The sequence below is a fragment of the Medicago truncatula genome, chromosome 8 (genome assembly GCF_003473485.1).
Source record: "Medicago truncatula cultivar Jemalong A17 chromosome 8, MtrunA17r5.0-ANR, whole genome shotgun sequence".
Classification (NCBI taxonomy): domain Eukaryota; kingdom Viridiplantae; phylum Streptophyta; class Magnoliopsida; order Fabales; family Fabaceae; genus Medicago; species Medicago truncatula.
Genome location: NC_053049.1, coordinates 25,472,608 through 25,496,950, shown reverse-complemented (window position 1 = coordinate 25,496,950; position 24,343 = coordinate 25,472,608). Strand labels below are relative to the sequence as shown.

The following is a 24,343-nucleotide window of genomic DNA, read 5'->3' as shown; positions in this document are numbered from 1 at the left end:
TTGTAAAGGTTGTATCGGACTAATGTGCGATCATCAACAGTCAAGTTACGTAGGACCGCAACTGCTCGGAACCAACAATGGCCATCACCGGGTACATCTGTAACCTTTTCAATAAATTTAGGCATCCAAATCGGGATTTGGTCTTTGTGCGGTATGTTGACTTTAACCGGTGTTGGCTTGTTCGGATTTTTTGGAGTTGGCTTAGGAGGAGTAGGTGACATGTTGCTTTTTCGTGCACTCTTCCTACTCGTCCCTGTTGATCTTGTCTGTGAACCCTGTGTCTCTTGCTCTTGGGAGTCAACAATCTCCCATAGCGAAAGGGACTGCCTTGTCGATCGAATTCTTTGCTTATCTTTCTTAGGAGCTCCTTTGGTTGTGACCTTATTTGGCGGTGGACGCATAGATGTGGTCTCTGGTAAAACAAATTGTCGAAATTGTTCCTTCAAATTCAACTTCATGTTGTAATCGGCGTCCTTGAACTGAGCCTGCAATATTGTAAGAAAACTGTCATTCTGATCTGTGCACTGATACATTTCGGATTTTAAAATTCGGAACTAACTTATCTAATTCGGAATATTAAATCCGGAACTTTCCTATACACCCTTTGCATGAGCTTTAAATGCGCTTGCATGGGACGTAAATGCTACATTTCGGATTTTATAATCCGTAACGCATTAACATTGTCTGGATTATAAAATCCAGATTTCACCAGTATAGGAAATTAAAATAGAAATCCTGGGCAAAACCAAAAGTAACACAATTTTTTTTTAAAAAAATCTCCTGAAGAATATCTCATTATGGCAATAGAGAGATGTCTTCTTTTTTTGGCAGCTTCGGGTCAACCTCGTACTCGAACCTCAACCTCTTCCAGTGGGTGTGAATTTCTTCCAAACGAAGGGTGGTTCCGTTCTTGATCTTCAAACCAATCATACACGCACACGGTAATCCGTAAGTGATCAAACTCAAACAACCACATTTTTATTTATCCGCACCAATTTCAAGTGTTTTATTGTACTCCACTACGAGATGATGTAATGCTTCCCTTGAAATGTTCCGGATCAAATTACACCACAACATCTTTCCTTTGAACCTATATATGTTCAAGCATTATTATGCTCATCTAAAATGAAGCATGTTTTGCGGTATGATGCAACTCTAGCATGTTATGAACGGATTGCCAGTTTGTACTCAAATCATCTATACTACTACTCAAATACTTTCTCAATCGAGCGTCTACAGATTCAGCTCTGTTTGTTGTAGTATTCCCCATATGAAGGTTTTTGTCAACCCAAAACCTCACAAACTTCTCCTTAACCGGATCCAAAATTATCTTTTCAACATATTCCAAAAACTTGGGAAATTTTGCGCATAGAACTTTGAACCGGGTCCAATTATCAATGTATGCTTCCTCCTTTTCGGAGTCCACAATATCCATCCATGCAGCCGTCACAGTCTTCACCACCGAACCAGGCTTAATCGCTTTTGTAACACCCTGTTTTCCCAACGTAAAAATTTCATTTAAATAATCAGAGTTTTCACATAAACGGGATGTCACATTCTTTTCTTAAAATCATAAACTGAATAAATAACTATTTATCCTTTAAAATTCAAATACAAAATCTTTAATACTTCGCAGCGGAATTTATTCAATAACTAAAACAGTCTTTGGCACGAAGGCCTCTTCATAAATCTTCAAAAACAATACGTAAGGAATAGAAAAGCAATAACAAAGTTCCCATCCCATTACGTATCAGAGCACCTAAAGACACACGTGAGAGAATCGACTCACTTCACAGCTAAACTTGATTACCTGCAAGTTACTCATACGAAGAGCAACATTTCCAAGCAGAAGGGGTGAGATTTCACAAAACAATAATATCAAGCATATAATTCAATAATTATATTTAACAACATAAATGACTTCATCCATTAGTAATGATAATTCTTCATGTAATAATTCTTAATAGTTCAACCAACTTCTAATTATCATTTACTTCATATTCATCATATTATAAACATCATCATATAACACATAATAACCAAATCATAACCAACATAGATCATCACATCATAATCATAGTTCATATACAACATAACAACATCTTAATTCTAATTCATATACAACCTAACAACATCATTAATTCATAATAATGATTATTCATCAAACATCTCATTATCAATTCATGAATAAAAGACAACTTATCAACTTACATAACCATCATCAAGTACATTTAGCAACTCATAGATAACATCATGTAATCATCATCACTAATAACTTAAACAACACAATATAATCATCACTTAATAATAATAATCATATATAATACAACAGAATAATAATCATATACAATACAACATAATCATCACTTAATAATAATAATTATATACATCACAATATAAACATCATCTTATAACAACATATTCATCATTTTATAATAATATAACAACGTATTCATCATCTTATAATAATATAAACAACACATAGTAACATTATAATCAACATCACAAATCTTCAACATAAACATCTTAAACATCATCATCTTAACATAATCATCTTAACATAATCATCTTAAACATCATAGCATCATTAATAATAAAATATCAAGCAATCATTTCATTCTATCATCGTAATTAACATAACAACATTTGACTCGACAAATGCGACAATGCAACTTAGACACTCTTTATGCATGTGGTACCAATCTTCATCATAGTATTAATATACTTTAATCGTGTGGAGGACAAAGCTCAAATCGTGGTGAGGACAAAGCTCAATGTATGCTAATGCATGGACTCTATCAACAAAACATCTTAATCATCAAATCTCTTATACATCCATTAATTTGGAGTTCATCATCAATAACATAACATCTTAGACTTGACAAATGCGACAATGCAACTTAGACACTCTTTATGCATGTGGTACCAATCTTCATCATAGTATTAATATACTTTAATCGTGTGGAGGACAAAGCTCCGATCGTGGTGAGGACAAAGCTCAATGTATGCTAATGCATGGACTATATCAACAAAACACCTTAATCAACAAATCACTTATACATCCAATAATTTGGAGTTCATCATCAACTTATTCAGACTCATGCAACATAGTTAATTAACAATTGCAGCATAATCAGATCATATCAATATCTTAATAACAATTCATTTTCAACAATTTCTTGATCATTCAATAATAATTCAAGTAGTGGAATCAATCAATATATCACAACATAATCACTTAGCATTTTCATAAAAGCTTCACAGTTCTCAATTATTATCTTAAATAGGTCTCAGTAGTACCTAAAGTTCCTTTTCTAACCAATCCAAACAACTTAGGTCTCACAATCTTCAAATGCACTAAGTTCTGGAAGTGCTCGCGAGGCGAGAGCATCTGCTCGCCACGGCGAGTACAAGCCAGATTCCCAACTAAGGTCGTTCTAGGTTCAATCTCGTTCTAAATCATCTTCTAATCTTTAGTAGACACCTAAAGGTACTCAAAGGCATCTAAGGTTCAACTCAAAAGTCAAAAACTCAGAATTCGACATGCTCTCTAGTCATGCTCGCTATGGCGAGTAGGGTTGCTCGCTGTGGCGAGCTACGACAAGTAACTCGCGAGGCGAAGCGTTAAGACTCCCGTGGCGAGCGATGAACTTAGGCTCGGGCAGAATACGGTTCTTCTAAAAAATCCATCTAATCTTATGGTTTCAAGCCTAATTTCGTTTTCAGAATTCATCCTAAACATATTCTAAGGTTATAGGACAGTTTCTACATCAATCTAATCCAGTTTTATCGTTTGATCATCAAATTTAGGGATTTGACCTAATTACAAAACTTTTCTAAATCAATCCTAACTTTGTCAATTAATCATCAGAATTATAGCAATCAATATTACTGAATTATTAGTCTCACCCTTACCTTAATGAATGAAAATCGCAGCCTCTAGGTCTTCTCCCTCTTCTCTTGGCTTTTTCTCCCTTTTCTCCAAAAACAGTCTTACGTTATGTTTTTTCTAAACTAGGTCTTCTCCTATTTATATCCCCTCCTATCTATTTTATCTTATTCCACTTACACCACTAAACTCTCTAAATTCACAAAACAGCCCTTAACTAAATATTTTATTTTATTTTCAAATCTTATTTATTAAACAATATAATAAGCTACCTAATAAATCATATAATCATATAAACAAACAACATATATATCTCTATAACATATATATATTTCTACACTAAATAACATATATTTCTACAACAAATTATATATATATTTCTATAACAGGTCATATATATTTCTGCAACAAATAACATATATTTCTATAACAAATCATATATATTTCTATAACAAATCACATATATTATACTAATAAATATCAACATATAACATAACAAAATACCACTCATCAAAATAAATTATATAAATCATACAAATCATATAAGTATATTCTAAACTCATTAAAATAATCAAATAATTAAAGAGGGCGTTACAGCTTTCCCATTCTTGCCTTTGAGATCCGTCACTTTGCAATCCAATTTACACTTTGCTCTCACATTTTGTCCAATGTCATATGAACACAACAAAGTAATAGCTTTAGGGAAAAAAGTATTTTGCCTTTGATGATCATTTCGGATTATAGGATCCGAATTCTGTCCGGATTGTATTATCCGAAAAAAGGTTATTTTTTGTCAAAATCATAGGACGCGCGAGAAGGTTGTAGGGTGGGAAAAGTAACAGTTGATTTTGAAACATCTGGCCTGTTTGAAGTGTTTGAAGTTTTCTGTTTGCATGTGAAGTTTTCCTGGGGTTTTCTGATTCAAAGAATTTTTTGTTATTGTATGCATGCATGTATTCAGGGGGAGTATTAGAATATTGTGTCTGTTAGTAATCACTCATTGGTTGTATCTCTGAGGGGGAGTTATACTTGTTTATGTTCCTGGATGTTTGGTTGGATGTTGGAACATTCTATTAAGCTACTGTATGTTGTGTTGATTTTTTTTTTCCTTCTGTTTCCTTGAGTAGCCTGTTGTGACAGTTAACTGTATTTTATGGGAATTTATTTTTCCCTTTGGTTTTCGCTGCTGAAAATCTTTGATTTTCTATTGTGATACCTTTTTCCATGTGATGATTTTATGAAAATAATGGAAGTAGATTTTTGGAACTGTATTATACTTCTTCTTTTCTTGAAGATTATGATGTGACTGAAGAACTATATATCTGGTATATTTTAGTGATCCGAGTGTTGTGTACCTTTCTTCATGGTTGTTTGTTTGTGATGATTGAAGAAATGGTTGTGCGTTATCTCTCGTCTTTGTTTGGTTTGGCCTCAGTTTGTTTTAGCCAAAAATTTGCCAAAGGGGGAGATTGTGGGATATTTGTGTGTTGGCTGCACTTTTTCTACAACAAATATTCAAGTGTGATATTGGACACGATGTTCCAACATCCTGGCATGGTTCAGTGTGCCATGAACTTGTGGCACGTTTTACGCACGCATTATCTATTTAAGGAATCCACGCCTTATTTCTTGTTGGCCAAGCTGCGTGCTTATGAGACATGATCAAATGGTTTATCAGTTACTAAAGTTGTGTCAACAATTTAGGAAGCTTTGGATGTGTTTGGATTGTTCCGTAAGATGTTCCTACATTTTAGGACTTTCCATAATTGTTGTTGATTATTGTGAAACGGGTCACCGTTTTTTGTGGATTGTTCTGAAGCCCAACAACAAGTTATAACCCGTATTTCTTCAATATGTAAACAAGACTACAAGACCTAAATCAGAATTCAATCCGTCTTTGAAGTTTAGATCTTTAGGGTTTTGAGTCTCTGTTAATTGTGAGCCTTTCGTGTATCACCTTGATGCATGTTAAGGACTAAGTTTATTATGTTGTAAGTGTTCACTACTCCGAAGCTGTGAAGCAAGGAGTTGTGTACTACACCAAAGCTGTGAAGCACGGTGTTAGATAGTTTGTTTGAAGGTAACTTAATATGTTTGTTTGAGTTTGTAATCTAATAACCACAGGGGCTGTGATTGATTGTGGGAAGTGAGATGGGATCTCAGATCTAGGAGTTCCTAGGTTGAAGTCAATACAGGTTGGTCCTAGGTCTAGAGTTGCAAACAATGAGTTTGTTGATAAACTTATAATAAGGACTACACTAGTGGATTTCCTTCTTGGCTTGGTAGCCCCCAGAGTAGGTGACGTTGCACCGAATTGGGTTAACAAACTCGTTGTGCCTTTTACTTTCTTGTCTTTTATTTTACTTTATTATGTTTATATCTGTTTGCTTAATGTTCTAAACATCTTATTCAACATCCGTAATCTGTGTCTGGTGTTGGAAGATAACATAGAACATCTTAAGACTCACGTGTCAGAATTTCAAGACTCCGTGTATGTTGTTTCAAATACATGTATTAGATATTTTGCTTATAATTTGTTTTGATGTATATTTAAATAATTTCTCGATGCTTAACTTATCGAAAAAAGGTGTCAGTAATCAACACATTTAGTTTCTGCGCTGAAATAGCTTCATTTATTATAATCTATCAATTTACACACTATAATATGTCTTTAGAATGAATTTCTTTGCAGGTGGGGGGTGGCACATCTCAGATTATATTTAAAAGTTTTGGCCAACTAGAGGCCAAAGCAAAGTTCTGTTTATTTTTTTCCATGAATTTTAGAGGTTTTGGATTCCAAAAATCCTTAAAAAGGCATCAGATTGTATAATCTGAATAAGATATTTTCAAAACTTAAGTAAGGTGCGTGAGATAAAAGTAGGGTGGAAAAAAAATAACATATGTGAGGTCCTATAAAAAAAAAAGCCACTAAATTAATTACTCCCTCCGTCCCTTAATAAATGACCTAGTTGACAATATGCATTATTGACTTGATATACTTTGACCATACTTTTCTACTAATTCACAAAGATAAATAATATCATGTAAGATGTTGTTGGATTCGTCTCGATGAGTATTTTTAAAATATTAAATTTTTATAATTTTTTTTAGTAGAGAATTGAATATATCAAAGATAAAACATATGCATTGATATATGTGTTAGAGTCAACTAGGTCATTTATTTAAGGAGGGAGGGAGGGAGTAACATTTAAGGCACAATCACCTATGATAGGAAGAGTACTCAATTCGATAGAAATTGTTTTGATTGGTCAAAGTTTCCAAACTTTGTTACATTAGGCATGCCTGTACAAGTTTGACTGTCTCAATCAATAGATTCAAAACTAGTCTAACTACTTACAAAAATGATTTGATACTTATTTTTTTTCTTTGTAAATCACAAATGTTAATATCAATATCCTTAAAAAAAAAAAATGTTAATATCAATAGTTTCTATGCTTTCTGCTTGTCGGAACCATTCACCTATCAATTACTCAAATTTTTTAACTCTCAAGATCTATGTGATCCACCAAACCATTCTCGTATATTCTTAAAAAAATAAAAAAAAAATAAAAAAGCCACGTGGTTGCTCCAAAATATAATTTTAGTCGCCCTTGATTTTTTTTTTTTGTTGAAAGAATTGATTTAATTTTTGTTGATATGGACTAGTCACGGTTGATTTAATTGCTAACATAGTTTCCAATTATAATAAAAGTTAACGTATAAATAATAATAACAATAATATTTAAGTTCCTATAAAATTTTCAATAACTACTTTTAGTATCTATTTTTAAGTTAATTTTAATATTTTTTAATGAAATTTAGCAGAAATGTGTAGAATATTGTAAAAATCTTTCATAAAAGAAAATAGAATTTTTTAACAAAACATAAATTTAATATGAATTTTTATCCATCAAAAATATAAAAATTCATATTAAATTTATGTTTTGTTAAAAAATTCTAAATTTTTTTGGGAGAGATTTTATAATATTATGAATTTTTCTGCAAAATTTTACTAAAATGTAAGAATTCTACATATGAAAGAAGGGACCAAAAGTGAAGATGGAAAATTTTTTAGGGACTAAAAGTTGAAGGAAAATTTTAGAGGGACTAAAACGAAAAATTTTGTATATTTATAGGGACCAAAAACATATTTAACCCTAATAATAATAATAATAATAATAATAAAAGTTAGCAGATATTTTTTTAAGTTAGCTTGTTTTTATATTCATCTTCTTAATTTTACATCTAAATATGATTAAATATGAAAACAAAAAAAAATGCCATGCTCACCTCTTAAGCCGTCTAAATACTAGTTATTGTTTAAAATTATTATTATCTAATCAAGCTCACCAAGAGTTATTTCTACATTGTCTCTTCTCGTTAAGCAGGAATTGCAGCTTTAATTGGATCACTACCTCCACTGGTAAGTAATTAATCTCTGTTGCACACCTTGCTTAGATTTCAATTTTCTTAATTTATTTTGCCTATTAAAAAAAGCTATGGAATCTATCACATAATATAGGGAGAAAAAAATTGTCTGTCTTATCAAAATTTAATTGAGAGAGTATGGTGACTGAAAATCAACTCCAAGTTTCAAATGCAGGACATCAAAATGACGGAACCAATTTTTTCAAAACTTGTTTCAATGGACTCAATGCCTTGACAGGTTTCAAATTTTCTCATAAACTTGATTATTTTCAATTCTTATATTTTTCACCCACTTTTGCACACTTGAATGAGAGTTCTTTAGCTATGAATGCTTGGGTAGATATGTTTATACTATAGTTTTTTTTTTTTTTTTTTTTTTTTTTTTTTACGAAGAAACTTATACTATAGTGTTAAAGAGTTTTATATTGACAATGCATAATATGTGCAAGGTTCGAGGTTCAAACTTCAGCCACCACAAAAAAAAATCTTATATTGAATGAGATATAAACTGAATGTGTGTTTGTAAGTGGTGCATGATTTTGAATTTACAAGCAGATTTTGTATGGTTTAGTTAGTTCTAATTCAATTTTCTATGTCTTAATTTTTCATTAGGGCTTTAGTTTTTTTTTTTTTTGGATCGAGTACCTTCAAAAAATTTCCAAAATTTTGGTAAATCTTGTTGTTAAAAAAATATACAAGATCCATTAGATCATATACTATCGAACTATCAAGTAGCGTTCTAGACGTATAACCCTTACTAAGGATTGATTTAAGCCCAATTTCTTATTTTTTTTTATATAGGAAAGGGAAAATGATTATTAATAGCCTATGTGCTTAGATATAATTTGTGCTTAACTAGGAAAATATGTTTTTTCAGGTATTGGAATACTATCAATGCCATATGCAGTTTCTCAAGGAGGGTGGTTGAGTTTCATGCTACTAATTATATTTGCCATGATATGTTGTTACACAGCTTTACTTTTAGATAGGTGTATGAATGCACATCCAAGAATCAAATCTTATGCTGATATAGGAGAGGTTGCTTTTGGGTACAAAGGAAGAGTTGTAATGGCTACTTTTATTTACATAGAATTGTTTTTAGTTGCTGTGGAGCTTCTTATATTAGAAGGAGACAATTTGGAGAAGCTTTTTCCAAATATGAGATTCACAATCTTTGGCCTAAGAATTGGTGGTAAAAGTGGTTTTGTAATTCTCACTGCTTTGGCAATATTACCAACAACATGGTTGAGAAATTATGGAGCTCTAGCATATATTTCTATTGGTGGAGTATTTACTTCTATTGTGCTAATTGGTTGTGTTGTGTGGGTGGGTGAAGTTGATGGTGTTGGATTTAACGAAAGAGGAAAATTTGTGAATTTAAGAGGATCTTCTACTTCTATGAGCCTTTTTGCTTTTTGTTACAATGTTCATGCATTACTTCCCACAATACGCAATTCCATGAGTGAAAGAAAACAATTTTCCAAGGTATTTTTTCTTTCATTTAAAGAATTTATGTACTCTCTTTAAAAAAAAATATATATCTTTTTTCTTGAGGAAATAAATTTTCTCCTTTTATTTATATAGTTTCTTAATATATATGAATTGATCAACTACGTTAGTTATTTTAGGAGGGAGATAGTATGATATAATGAAATGTTTCGCTCATTTATAGAATGAGCGAATAATATTTAGGGTTGATATATGTTTACCCTCCTGCAATATTAGTGATTTCCGGTTTACTATTTAGTAAAAAAATTTGTTTCTATTTCAACCCTGTAATTTGAAGATTTTTTGATTTTGGACCTATATGGCATTAAATTTTAAAATTTAAGGTACTTTCGCCCCATGTAATTTGAGATAATTTCGTTTTACCCCTTGCCATATCATCAATGTTTTGGTTTACCACCCTATCATATCATCGATTTTGTACAGTCAAAATTCATGAAAGTCCAAAACTAAAAATCTTCAAATTACATGAGGTAAACCGGAAATTGCTAATATTACAGGGGTAAACATATATTAACCATGATATTTATTATAATTTTCAGTCTGTTTTCGAGGTATCTTTCTTATCAATGTGATGTTTCACCAATTGTAGGTTGTGATGGTATGTTTTGTGGTAAGCGCTACTATCTATGGAACTATTGCCATTTTAGGCTACATGATGTATGGAGATAATTTGAAGTCACAAATCACATTAAATTTACCCATAAGCACTATAAGTACTAAAATAGCAATCTATTCCACCGTAATTAATCCTTTCACAAAATATGCTATTCTTATCAGCCCAATAACAATTGCTATCGAGGATAAATGGCATCTATGCATGAGCAAACCTATTAGCATTATTGTTAGAACAACAATTGTAGTTAGTAGTGTAATTGTGGCACTATTCCTTCCCTTTTTTGCGTACATTATGGCCTTCATTGGTGCATTCTTGAGTGTTGCAATTTCATTGTTGTTCCCTTGCCTTTGCTACCTAAAGATAAACAAAGCTGCTATGAGACTTGGGTTAGAGGTGATAATGATTATTGGAATTGTAGTCATTGGTACGTTTATTGGAATACATGGTACCTATATATCTGTGGGGCATATAGTAAATCAGATGAAGCATTGAAGGGGTATGCTTAATGCTAACTAATATTAGGTTAGATTGCATTTTTGGTCCCTTAACTATTTAGATAGTATCGCTTTGGTCCCTTAGTTAAAATTCGATTTATTTTGATCCCTTAACTTCTCTATGTTACATATTTTGGTCCTTTCCGTTAGTTTTAATTCAAAAACGTTAGGTTTTCTTCATCTTCTTCTCCTCTTTTTCATCTTCATATCATCTCCATCAACCTTCAACAACAAGAATCCCAGAAAAATTCCATAAGAAAATGAAGAAAACCTAACGTTTTTGAATTAAAACTAACGGAAACGACCAAAATGTGTAACAGAGAGAAGTTAAGGGACCAAAATAAATCAAATTTTAATTAAAGAACCAAAGCGATACTACATAAATGGTTAGTGGACCAAAAATGCAATTTAACCCTAATATTAATATCTACCATCATCAACCCATTGTGAAACATGTAACTATGGTAAAAATACATTATTTTTTTTTTAATTATGATTTTTGCAACGTAATGTAATATAGATCTTATAAATAGAGGGTACACATGAGTTTAACACGACAGATTAGAATGAATATTAATTTTTCTCTAGTTTCTTAATCTTTGGAGTTATTTATAGAAAGAATTCGTATAAGTTGTTGATCAAAATGTTGTTATAAGTATTTTGTTGTCGTTCTTTTGTTTGCTATTCATTTTATAAACGATTGAGTTCTTTTGTGTTAGCAGTTACAATATGACAAAAAAATAGAAACACAATGTTTTCATATAGCATGACCAACAAAAGCATCGCAAGTGAACGTATTAACAATTTTGATATTGCTTGCTTATTCTGGTGCTATTCAGCTGTTTGATAGATGTTACATCTGGACTATAATACACCGCCTTAAGGCCCCGCATTCGAAGGAGCACCCTAGCTTGCCTGCACCGTGCCACACAAGAGAACGCCTCCAGCAGAGATCACGCTACACGTGTCTCGTAGCTGCGCTAATCACACGCCGCGTCTCAGAGAGACGGTTATGCTCAAGGCGCGTGTATATAAGAGTGAACTTGCTTCACCCTCAAGATACACATCACTTTTCACAACACTTCTTACACACTATCTTTCAGTTCCATTTTCAAAGCAAAACAAGTTAGAACTCAATGAAACCAATCACAACCATTTTTGGAAATCATATAATAAGTATACAATCTTGTCCCTACCCTTTTTACTTGAGAAAAACGAGTTTTAGAAAAATCGACGTGTTTGGACATTTTTCAAAAGTTTAGTTCAAAATCACAAAATCAAGTCAAATCCAACCCATAAGGTGTTCCGGTAGTTTAAAGAGCATAAACAGTGATTAAACAAGTTGAAAGAAGCATTTTAGAAAGCTCGGATTGGTCCCTGGATGCCCGGAACAAAAAACAAAAGGTGCTGAAACTGGGCTCGTTCGCTTAAGCGACTAAGGTCCAAAAACTACGAGTGGCTAGTCGCTTACAACTCGCTTAAGCGAACAGTCATCAGTTCTGCACACCTGCTCTCAGGTTCCAACCCTTTTTCACCAAAAAACCCAAATTTTGATCTTCCAAATGTCCAAACTTGTCCCTATGGTTGTTTACAGGTATATGTACATCAAAAGACACTCAAAGTTACACAAAATTTGAAATCAAAACATCATTTCAACACAATTCAACAATTCCACCAAGTTTTCCAAAAACTCTCAAAATCAACTCAATTCTCACCACAATTCCAAAATTAAAAAAAACTCATTGCATCAATTCATCAACAACACTTCTCATAACAATAACAACAACAATTAATCATGAAACCATCAACAATCCAACAACTACAACATCATTCCACATCAATTTTGAGCAAAACACAAAGTATACCCATATATACATTTCAAGCATGCAAATTCAACATCAAACTCACATTAATCACTTTTTCACAAATAAGCACTTATGAGGAAAGTGGAAAAGAGATTATACTAAGAGATTATGAGAGAATACTAACCCCCTTACCTTAATTCTCCACAAATCTAAGCTAGTGCTTCACTTTAACTCCAATCCCTTGAGTTTCTATCCTCTTCTTGCTCCCCAAGATCTTCTCTCGTCAAAACCCTCTCTCTAGCTCCTTCTATCTCTACCTCTCTCAAAATGTTTTATGAGAATGAACAAATGATACTAGGTGACCTAATTTCCTCAAAGACTAAGGTTTAAATAGGCTCACCACTACTGGGCTTAACCCTTATGTCTTAATGGGCTCAACTCACTTGCTAACTAACTCGCAAAGTATTTACTCTCCTACGGTTAAAGTTATTGAATACTTATCGGCTCACAACTAATTATCACACTAGTAACTTAGTAAAATAATGTTTCATACTTAAGCACTAATAATAATCCTCAACATGAAAATATTAAATTACCCTTACTCGCAAAATGACCAAAATACTCTTTTAGCACTAAAATACACACATAGGCAAATAATCACATACGAGCATAAATAAACACACATTAAAACAATAAAAAAAAACCTAGCGAAAATTGGGTTGTTACAACCGGTGTCTAGGGAAACGAGTTATACAGAATGTATGTAAACTAATTTGTATACCACTTTACTTTTAATCCAATGCATTTTAAATTTTCCTTTAAGTTTATGCGTTTAAACTTTTACTCTTTCCTTTGATTTTTTCTTGTTTTTACTTGCAATCTCATACCAGTGCCTTTTTATTTCAAAACTCGTCCTGCTCTTTAAGTAACCTGAGTGCATCTCGAGGCCTTTTTCAAACCGTTTTCGATCAAAACCTTTGCACAACATGTCCTGAGATTTCTAGTTCGGTCTTGCTTGTAATAATCAGAACAAGCCCGTAGTTTGCCAAAAACACCGGTAAACAAACCCATAATTGAAAAATAAGAGATTATGATTAATTAATGAAAAGAAACCATCCCCATTACCTCTAATTCTTCAATATTTCAAACCCTAGTTTCAATTTAGCTCATAGCCTTCAATCCCAAGCGCTCTCTCTCTAGCTCCTCTTTTCCCTATTGATCCCCTTTCTTTCTCTACCTCTATCTCAAAATATTTTTGTGAAATGAGTGAATGAATGTAATGACCTAATTTTCTCACAAGTGTTTATATACTATCCACATAATTGGGCTTTTTCTCTATTTGTTTTAATGGGCTCAACATTCTTACCAACTAATTCACCATAGTTACTACACACGTAAACCGTCAAAATAACGAATTATTACCGTCTCCAAATAATTACCCCAACTCACTAGTAACTTAGTAAAAATAATTATTCCCCCTTAAAACACTAAAATTAACCTCCCAAATAAAAAGACTATTTTTTCCTTGCTCACCAAAAGACCAACCCTTAAGTCTAAAATGACTACAATACCCTTCCAGGTCAAAAATCCATTAATTCAGATTAAAATACAAACAAAGACAATTAATCACACACAAGCACATGTAAATACACATAATAAATAAATAAAATAATTTTAGCCAAAATCAGACTGTTACACTGAAGACCAAGTTTGTGTTAGCCTCGAGGCATCTATAACTCTTGTACATCTTTATTCCTCTGATTCATGAGAGCAATGTCAAATATACTCATAATAAATTACCACCACCATGTAAATTCATTCTACATTAAACAATGTGAAAGTAACTCATAAATTCATAATAATCAAAACTTCATCAAAGTGAGCACATGCCTCACTATTGATTAAAGATACTAAGAATATTATTAAAGTTTAAATTCAATAACAGAAAATCAATATAGTTCAATCCTAATTTCTCGGTAATATCATTGCCATAAAATATTAAGATCACTAAACACAAATTGCAACGGATTTCTAAGGAGATACTCACGATTAGAGAGTCAAATTTCATTGAGTCAAATTATCAAACACTTCATATGCAACACAATGACAGTCAAATTAGACAAACAATTTGAAATACATAAAATCAACATAAATATATTATATCAAACACAAAACAAGCAATGTAACAAAAAAAAACACAAAACAATAGTTTGTAATCAAACACACCCAAAAATACCACCTAATTAACACAAAAATTACAACAAATGATCATATTAAATTAACACAAAAAATCAAGAAAAATCAATTACTACCAAATATTTTATTATACAAAGTAGAGGAAATCAATACCTTAGATTGCGGCAAAGCATGACAAATAAGCAAAATCAGTTGCAAAATTTGAGAACAAGTGAGAGCGATTTTGATGTGAGCGATTCAGATGAGATTAAAATCAGCAAGAGCAATAGTGCGAAGAGAAGATAGGGATTCAGTGAACGATAACATTGATTAGGGATTTGGTGATGAACGATTGCGATTATAAGGCACATCGATTAGGGATTCGTGATGAGTAAAATTGATGCAAAAACTTCAACCGTATGTGGAGATTTACTTCGATTAGGCCTTCCAATATGGAACTCGATCGATTTGGGATTCCAATTTTGAGGAATAACGATGAAGAATGAGAATTTTCTTGTAGTGCAAGTAACGTGGATATTGAGAAAGTTGTTTCTTTCTCTTGAGACAAGGTTTGCACCCCTCTTTGTGCAGGTGGTTTGGGTCTGAGAAGCCTCATAATGGAAGGTTCTCTCGAACCTTATACCCCATTGAAATATGTTGCAGCTTATGTGGGGAAATTATGAAACTGCACCTTATATTTTCCTCTAATATCTATATATTCTCATATATTGGAATTAGTTGTATGTTTTGTTAGGAACACACATTGGTTTATCTAACGTCGTCTCTATTGTTAGTGTTTATCCAACTGAGCTAAGCTCTCATGGATGTCAGATGTTACATTTATTAAAAAGTTTGCTATCTTGATGTGTTTTATTGTGAAATAAATATATAATTAAAAATGTTAATATCATAATTTGAAATACAATATTTTAGCTTCTTAAAGATTTAAGTTATATACTCATAATAAAGTAGTCTACATAGTATTTTTGAGAGATCCCAAAAAATAACTCAAGGCTAGATTATTAAAACCATCCTTGATGTCACAATATCAAATCCTTACAACATAGTTTAAACATAACCAATAATCTAACAAACTCTTAAAAACACAATAGTATGGGTGAGCGAATAATTCTTCACTTTATTTTTGTGAACAAACACCTTGATTCTTTTTTTCAGGCATGTCCTTTAGGCCCTACATATAATTCATTTATGATAAAGACAAATTAAATAAAGGTGACATATGTTCCAAGTCACTTAAAATAGTATTAAAATAACAATGGATTGAAACGAACACATAAACTATACAATAGATCTATATCGAATAAAATGTTCCTACATTTCTACCACACATTCATAGTGTACCAATATATCATGCTCAAAATAGTAGATTCTACATTTCTACTACACATTCATATTGGCCCTCGTAGAGTTTTACTAACCAGCGTCCTAAGGTGACTCGTCTCAATATTAGTTAAATTAATTGTTTATAATGAGTTGTTAAATATAACAACTTATTTCATAGGTTCTTATGGAGTCAACAAATTCCACCACACACACAAAATATTTAAGAATTTCTACAGCTATCAAAGAAATTAGAAAGTCTAAGAACTGCATGAAATTGAGAGAGAAATTATAAGAGCAAAAAAATGATGACGATAAAAGAAAATCAAAGGCTTAGACATAATAGATAAATATTTATTTATTTTTGTCAGGTAGTCTAGTGGTTAAAATTCACTTTATAAGGTGAATAAGTGGGGTGTCCGGGGTTCAAACCCCGACCCCTACATATAACAATAATGTCTCTGCCACTGAGCTATGCTCACGGGGACAAATATTTTTTACCTGAATTCAAAAAATCAGAATAACAAGATCCTTCAATGCAATAATTGGGTAGAAGACTCCAACGAGGATATCTTTTATAACAATCGGCAGCATAAGTACACTCTTCTATAATATAAAATAATAAAAAAGACACGTTACAAAAATTGGATGAAAGATTTCTTTTAAGATAAACAAACAAAAAATCAGAATGAGCTTACCCTTGGAAAAGGTTACAACAAGAAATAGGGAAACAAAAATGATCATAATATAAAAAATCTTGAACATTTCAGCCATTTTTCACCTTTGTGCGTAACAAATATAAACTCATTTATCACATTATATAGTAAAATACCTCATGATATGTTTATGTCAATTAAATAAGTTTTAATCATAAGGTTATTGCAAGAATTCCTTCATTAAAATTAGAACAATTGCTAAATGTATCGAAAGTGCATCAATATATCATGTTTGTCCCTTTAACTCATAGAATGTAGCTAGCATAAAAATATTTTCTGTCTTTATAACTTTTAATTATTTTTTATATTTCTTATCTAGCTTTTCATAGTTTTAAGTTATTTGATTTAGTTTATTGATTTCTAGTTCTTGAATTTGATAATGTGTTTCTAATTTCATTTATTGATTATCCAACATTTTTTTTTCTTTTGTTTCATTAGTTTAACATTGCAACAACTTGATTTTTAATAGCGCGACCGTATCTTTTTTAAACAACCTCACATCGAAGAAGAAACAATAATTATCACCTTTTAAAAATAAATTAGATTGCGAGATTTTTAAAGGTGAGCCCAATTAATTGAAATTTTAAAAATATAAAACAAGGTAACGATTAAATAGTTATTATTAATATTTTTTCTATTAGGCCAAGAGATAGATGAGGCATCAAGGTGAGTTTAAAAGACAGATACCCCTATTTAATGCCGCCTACTCGTAATATGTTTTATAAAAAGAGAAAATTATATGCGGGGGGGCAAACCAAAACCCTCAAAATAGGAGAAAAAAAAAAAGTAAGAAAACATAAAGTAAAGAAAGAATACCCTAGGAAAAAAAAAAAAGGGTGTTGCTCAACCACCCTTGTGTTCACGTTTAGATCTAGTGTTGTAGTAATTGAATTTGTTGAGTTGTTTCTTCTGCTTATTCGTAAGATAAGTAGTAAAATGGTGTTGCGTCAGTTGCTCATCATTTAATGTTGCAACCAAGTTGTTATCAACATGTTTAACTTTATATTGGCATAGCATTTGTAATGTTTTTAAATTATCGTTGGGATCAGTGGCACTTTGCTCATTGTTCTCCATATGTATAATATCCACGAGCTCCAATATTGTTGGTGGAGAAATGGTATTAAACTGGGCTTGCAATATCATATGTAACATTTTTAAATGCAAAGTGAAAAGATGAACTTCATTTATCTGGAAGAATTTGCTTGGGTTGTTGTAACTGTTCTACCTCAAATGAGGCACAACATTTTCTTGTTGTGCAATCTTATTGGTAGCCTCCAAAGAGGGTCGAATATGTACTTGTGCATGTGTTTGTCGCTGAGTGTGAAAGTGTTTACCTTGGTTTTGGGTAAACAAATGTTGTTTCAAAAAAAGGTTCGTTTTGAAGATCAACCAGTAAATCTCAGAGCATATTGTGTTAATGTTTTCTAGAAAAGCACGAATGTTCTTGATGTAAAATACGAATGTAATTGTCGGAATCAAACACGCGTTGAATCCGTTGAAGTAAATTGCTAGAAAGAAAAATTAAATTGCAAGGAATCTAAAGGATAAACTTAAATTGCATAAATGAATGTAAATTGGTACACAGATTCATACATTTTCAACTTGTTTACTCGTTTCTCCTAAAGTGCGGATAGTTTGAGTGTGTAAGTTTTGTGTGTATTTGAATTGTGACCCGTTTTTCATATGAAAAACTCTTATTTATACTAAGTAACTGCCTATACAAAAACCTTCGAACATAACCGCTAATAACTACTCTAGATATCTTTTGAATTTTAAATGACATCTCTTCGACATAACTGCTTCTCGGCTTGTTGATTTGGCACCAACTTCTCTTCGATATCCTGCTTGCTTTTCAAAGCTTCTCCATCGAACGGATAAATCTCTCTAAGTCCATAAACTCGATACAGCTTGTGTGTCGAACTCATTTAGATTCTTGCAAAACCTAAGTCAAACTTAATTGACTATATTTATTGTAGCCTGCCGAAAATACAGGCTAATAAATTGCCCCCCAAAAATGTCTTTTTCGTTTGTATCTTCAGATAGAATTAGAAAAAGACGTTTTTGAACTTCGTTGAACATATCTTTCCCGTCGAAATAGATAACATCCCTATATTCAGCATCCAAAGGCAGTTGAAAAAACTTTTACGATGTCATCAAATCCCACTTAGTGGGCTACGTCCCATTTTTTGGGAACTACCACTCTTTTCTGCTTTTATTAACCGTCAACCTAAGATGTTGACATTTGTTAACAATCTGAAATTATAAAAAGGTATGTGCCTTTTCTTCCTTCCTTTTTCAGTTCATTCGAACTTCGCACTTTCCTCTTTTTCATCATGAAAATCCATTGCCTCTTACCCTATGTCTTGAAATATTTCTAAATTTACCATTATCATCTTGGAAAAGGGATGCAACCGAAGGAGGAAGGTTGTCGAAGCTAAAAGCTGACGCTTCTTTGAAGAAAGCAAAGCAAAGTGAAGATGAAGCAAGTCCTTTGCATTTTACCAAATAATCCTACCACAGGAATGGTCAAACTAATTTTGAAGACCAAATTAAACGTTCTTAGTTTCAATGGAAGAATCTAAGAAGAATATTGACAGCATTGGAAAGGTTGATAATTCTGACAAGCCGGATGTCAACGTTATCAGATTTATCCCGAACTACGAGGTTTTGGTCCCTCACAGGTACGTAGGCAAAGGACATTGTCCTTCCAACTCATAAAAAATGTAAAAAAAAAAACATTTTTCTTTTTGTTTTAATCACTACTTCAATTCTATTCTTAAAAGCAAGCAAATTATACCCAAAAAGTAAATAAAATCAAGAGGTTCTCGTAGAATATTACGAACGTCTAGGGTGCTAACACCTTCGCTAAATGTAACTAACTCTCGAACCCTAAATCTTTTAAAATGTGGTGATTTAGAACTTTTTTCCCTTTCTTTTGAAAAATTAAAAGTTCAGTCGTGAATAAAATTAGTGAGTCAATGCTAACTAAATAGTTTGATCTCCGAAAAATGAACGCGACAAACAACACATCCATGGTTAGGATAGTTGTCTTTGATCTTTCTTCCCTTTGTTCCTTAATTTCTAATTCAACTAAATTCTTTTGCAAGACTAGGTTCATTTGATAGTATCTCTTTCCTACTTTCTTTTCTACCCAAATTAATTTGTCCTTTGACTCCCTTAGATTTCTGAAATCTCATAGTCCAAAACACTAGTTCGTTATGCACTGTTTGGCTACGAGATATTTTTCTTGCCTCCTCGATTTCTCGAAGTTCATGTTGTTTAGCAAGGAACTTGTTTGTGAACCTCAGAAAGATTGGTTTATGCTCAAGAGCACTAAAGGTAACATTGACATGTTCTAAGGTTTCTAAGAGTGTTTCATCCTATCAACCTTCACTTCTTTCATCACATATCACCATTTTGCACTCCTCATCTTCCTCATAAATAATTTTTCTTGTAGAATAAATAAATTTTCGTGCAATATCGAATAAGTCATTATCACGAAAAAATAACAACTCAATGTCATAATTTGAAATAAAATATTTTGGCTTCTAAATGCTTTAATTTATCATCATAATACAATAACCTACATAGTATTTTTTAAAGATAAAAAAAATATAATTCAACCCTAGATTATTAAAACCAGCCCTGACGTCACAATATCAGATCCTTAGAACATAACTTATACATAAATTATAATCCAACACACTTTCAGGAACACCATAGCAGAGGTGAGCGAATAATTTTCCACTTCTATTCTTGTTAATGATAGTGTTGTTCAGGCATGTCCTATAGGATACCCTACATATAATTAATATAAGAAAAACACATAATAAAAAAGGGAGTCATATGATTTTTTATGCTAAATTATATAATAAATGCATTTCACAAGCACGTGAAACAATCTATTATGATACATATTTAAAAAAAAAAATGAATATCCTTTAATTCTCATCTAAAAAATATTAATGTCGTCCTCGCTTCTCACAAGCTAGGTATGTAATAAAAAAAGGGTGTTGCTAACCGATGTCCCTGAGGCATTGGTTAAGAAGTAATAAATGAATAGATTACATTTATTTTACTTTAATTAAAGTGATAAATTAGTCAATTAATTAAAATAAAAGAGAGTTGTATTTAATACTATATCAAATTTCATTTCCTTTATTTTTTCTGTGATTTTAGTTTTGGTAATTTTTTTCACCTGGATTTTACTTCCTTATCCTATTAAAAATATGATTTCCTTTAAATAAGTCAACTAATTAAAATAAAAGAGAGCTCTATTATTGTCATTTCTTAACAATTTTTTTTTCACATGGATTTTACTCAAATCAATTTTCTTTTTTCCGTAAATTTTTTATGAATCATTTTTTCTCTTTCGAACCTCCGTGAATTTTTTATGAATCGTTTTTAAAAAGAAAAAAAAAAGGATTCAATGCTTGTATAAAAAAAAATAGGAAATTTGACAACGTATTGAATGCACATTTTCCTTATTTTAATTAGTTGATTTATTTTTCACTTTAATAGAGGTAAAATAAATGAAATTGATTCATTTATTACATGTTCATATTACTCCTTAACCAATGCCCGGGGCACCGGATAACATTGCCCATAAAAAAATTATCACCAGAGCATCATCCTTTCCTCTCTATAGCTAGGTGACTCGTCTCGATTTTAGTTAAATTAATTGTTTATAATGACTTAATTAAAATTACCAACTTATCTCATAAGTACTCTTGGAATCAACATATTCCACTCTCACACACACACACACACATATATATATATTATGGAGAAAAGAAAAGGCTTAATTGCACTTTTGGACCCCTATCTTTTCAAAAGTTGCGGTTATGGACCCCTAACTAATTTAAATACAAAACAGACCCCTATGTTTTGATTCTTTGGCAGTTTTGGACCCCCAGTCCATTGTTGACTCGGTCAACGCTGACGTGGCACCCTAAGTGAGGTGCCACGTGTCAAATTTTTTTTTTGTTTTGCCTTGGGGGTCCAAAACTGCCAAAGAATCAAAACATAGGGGGCCATTTTGTATTTAAATTAGTTAGGGATCTATAACCGCAACTTTTGAAAAGATAGGGGTCCAAAAGTGCAATTAAGCCAAAAGAAAATGAAAAGCTTAAACATAATAGATAAATATTTTTTACCTGGAAGAAAGAAAGTAAAAAAACAGATACCTTCAAAGCACCTAATGTGTAAAAGACTTAAATGGGGATATATTTTATAACAATCGGCGTCCGAAGTACACTCTTCTATAGTATAAAATAATACAAAAGACTTGCTCAAAAAAATAATACAAAAGACACGTTACGAAGATGAGATGAAAGATTTCCTTTAAGATTAACAAAAGAAAAAAATTGAACGAACTTACCATTAGAAAAGGATACAACAAGAAATAGGGAAACTAAAATGATCATAGTATAAAAAAACTTGAACATTTCAGCCATTTTTTTATCTTTGTGTGTAAAAAATATGAACTCCTTTATTACTTTATATAGTAAAATACCTCATGATATGTTTATGTCAATTAAATAATTATTAATAATAATGTTGTTGCAAGAATTCCTTTATTAAAATTAGAACAATTTCTAAATGTTTCGAAAGTACATTGATATATTATGTTTGTCCCTTTAACTCATAGAGTATAGCTAACATAAAAATATTTATTGTCTTTATAACGTTTCATTATTTTTTATATTTCTTATCTAGCTTTTCATAGCTTTAAGTTATTTGATTTAGTTTATTGATTTCTAGTTCTTGAATATGGTAAGGTGTTTATGATTTCATTTCTTGATTGTCCAAACATTTTGTTTTGTTTTGTTTGGTTTCATTGATTTAAAGATATAACATTTTGTTTTGTTTTGTTTTAAACAACCTCACGTTGCAGAAGAAATAGTAATTGTCACCTTTTCAAAATAAATTAGATTGTTATTTTAAAAGGTGAGCCATATCATTGACAATATAAAAAAATTAAACAAGGTAACAAATATTAATTGTTTTATATATTTATATAATAAAAATCTCCCCATATCATCATATCATCACATTGATGTATAATGTTTGTCCCTTTAATTCATTGGATATAGCTCGTCCAAGATTATTGCATGTAGTTAGACTTCATTATTGCTTTGATGTAACATGGTTGTCCTTTTAACTCTTTTTTTTTTTTTTTTGCTAAATCAAGTGCATGATGACATTAAAGAGGATACAAGACATTTTAACTAGGTTGACACCCCTTATATCCTATAATTCAACGCCAAGTGCTAGTATATATTCAGGGCCAACCCTATGCATATTTTGTTTTTTGGAGGGGTGTATATAGAAAAAATTCACTTAAAGGTCCAAAAAGTTGACATGATGAAAGGTTAGGCTGAAGTCTGTTAATGTTTTTGACCCTTTTGGCGTGATTTTCTATATATACACCCGTATTTCACAAAGATTTCTATATACACCCTTCATATAGAAAAATTTGGTTGTTCTTAATAATGTGTCAAAAAATTTATCATCGAAAAATTGGTGGTATTTTTTTGAGCCCTTTGTTTCTAATATTGTGCCTCGCCAATATTAAAAATATTGGTGATATTTATTATTGAAGAAATTAGGATAACTTTATAACCAAAATAAATTATATTTTAATTGAAAATGAGCCTACTGAAGAAATTAATTTTAATCTTTTCTTTCAAATGTTCCAAAAAATTAAATTATTGCAAAATTGAATTTGATAATGCAGAATCATGTGAAACACATTCATGATCATAAAACCGATGTGAGACGCATTTAGGATCATGTGGCCCTATTCTTCTCCGCTGTTAATTATTTTTTGGATCATGAGACACATTTAGTAATGTCAACCTTTTTTGTGTTATTATTCTTAGGTACTAAAATTTCAGTATACTTCGTAGGTGTTATTGTTCTCTACTTCTACGGTATTTTATTTTATTTTGGTGTCAATGAAATATTTGATTTATTTCCGGATGTTGCCTAAAAAAATATTTACTTGGTATTGAAAAGCGAAAAAAAAACGAAATGAAGACCTAATAAAATCATAATAATGAGCTAAAAAATTTATGATATACTATATAAGAGGTCATTTTCTCATATTATGTCTAAGACCTGTAAAACTCTAGGAACCTATTACAGAATTAATAGGAAACAATTATATACAAATACATCGGGACTTTACCCTTAACCCAAAATAAAAATAGTGAATTTAAAATAAAACATCAACAAGATCAAAAATCAGGGAGATTACAAAGATCCCTTAAATAAAACCTCTAAGAGGCAGGGTGGCATAGAATTCCAACCAGTAAAACATAGAGAAATATGCTATAGGGCAGCCAACTTTGAGAAGGAACATGTAC

The 24,343-nt window shown here is 31.5% G+C and overlaps 1 protein-coding gene and 2 long non-coding RNA genes across 3 annotated transcripts; 1 reads left to right on the top strand and 2 right to left on the bottom strand.

The window, feature by feature from the left end:
* The first annotated feature begins 8,343 nt into the window (after nt 1-8,343).
* On the top strand, nt 8,344-11,078 carry LOC25502600 (amino acid transporter AVT1I). The gene is made up of 3 exons (XM_013590148.3): nt 8,344-8,555; nt 9,195-9,802; nt 10,416-11,078. The coding sequence occupies exons 1-3, from the start codon at nt 8,456-8,458 to the stop codon at nt 10,932-10,934; spliced, it is 1,227 nt and encodes a 408-aa protein (XP_013445602.1). The 5' UTR covers nt 8,344-8,455; the 3' UTR covers nt 10,935-11,078.
* Nucleotides 11,079-16,063: 4,985 nt separating this feature from the next.
* Nucleotides 16,064-17,071, bottom strand: LOC25502599 (uncharacterized). Its single transcript, XR_003007739.2, has 3 exons — nt 16,956-17,071; nt 16,759-16,863; nt 16,064-16,108 (listed from the first exon to the last, which is right to left on the bottom strand). It is a non-coding gene; the product is annotated as an uncharacterized lncRNA (long non-coding RNA).
* Nucleotides 17,072-20,495: 3,424 nt separating this feature from the next.
* Nucleotides 20,496-22,473, bottom strand: LOC112417562 (uncharacterized). Its single transcript, XR_003008155.2, has 2 exons — nt 22,354-22,473; nt 20,496-20,771 (listed from the first exon to the last, which is right to left on the bottom strand). It is a non-coding gene; the product is annotated as an uncharacterized lncRNA (long non-coding RNA).
* Between the last annotated feature and the right edge of the window lie 1,870 nt (nt 22,474-24,343).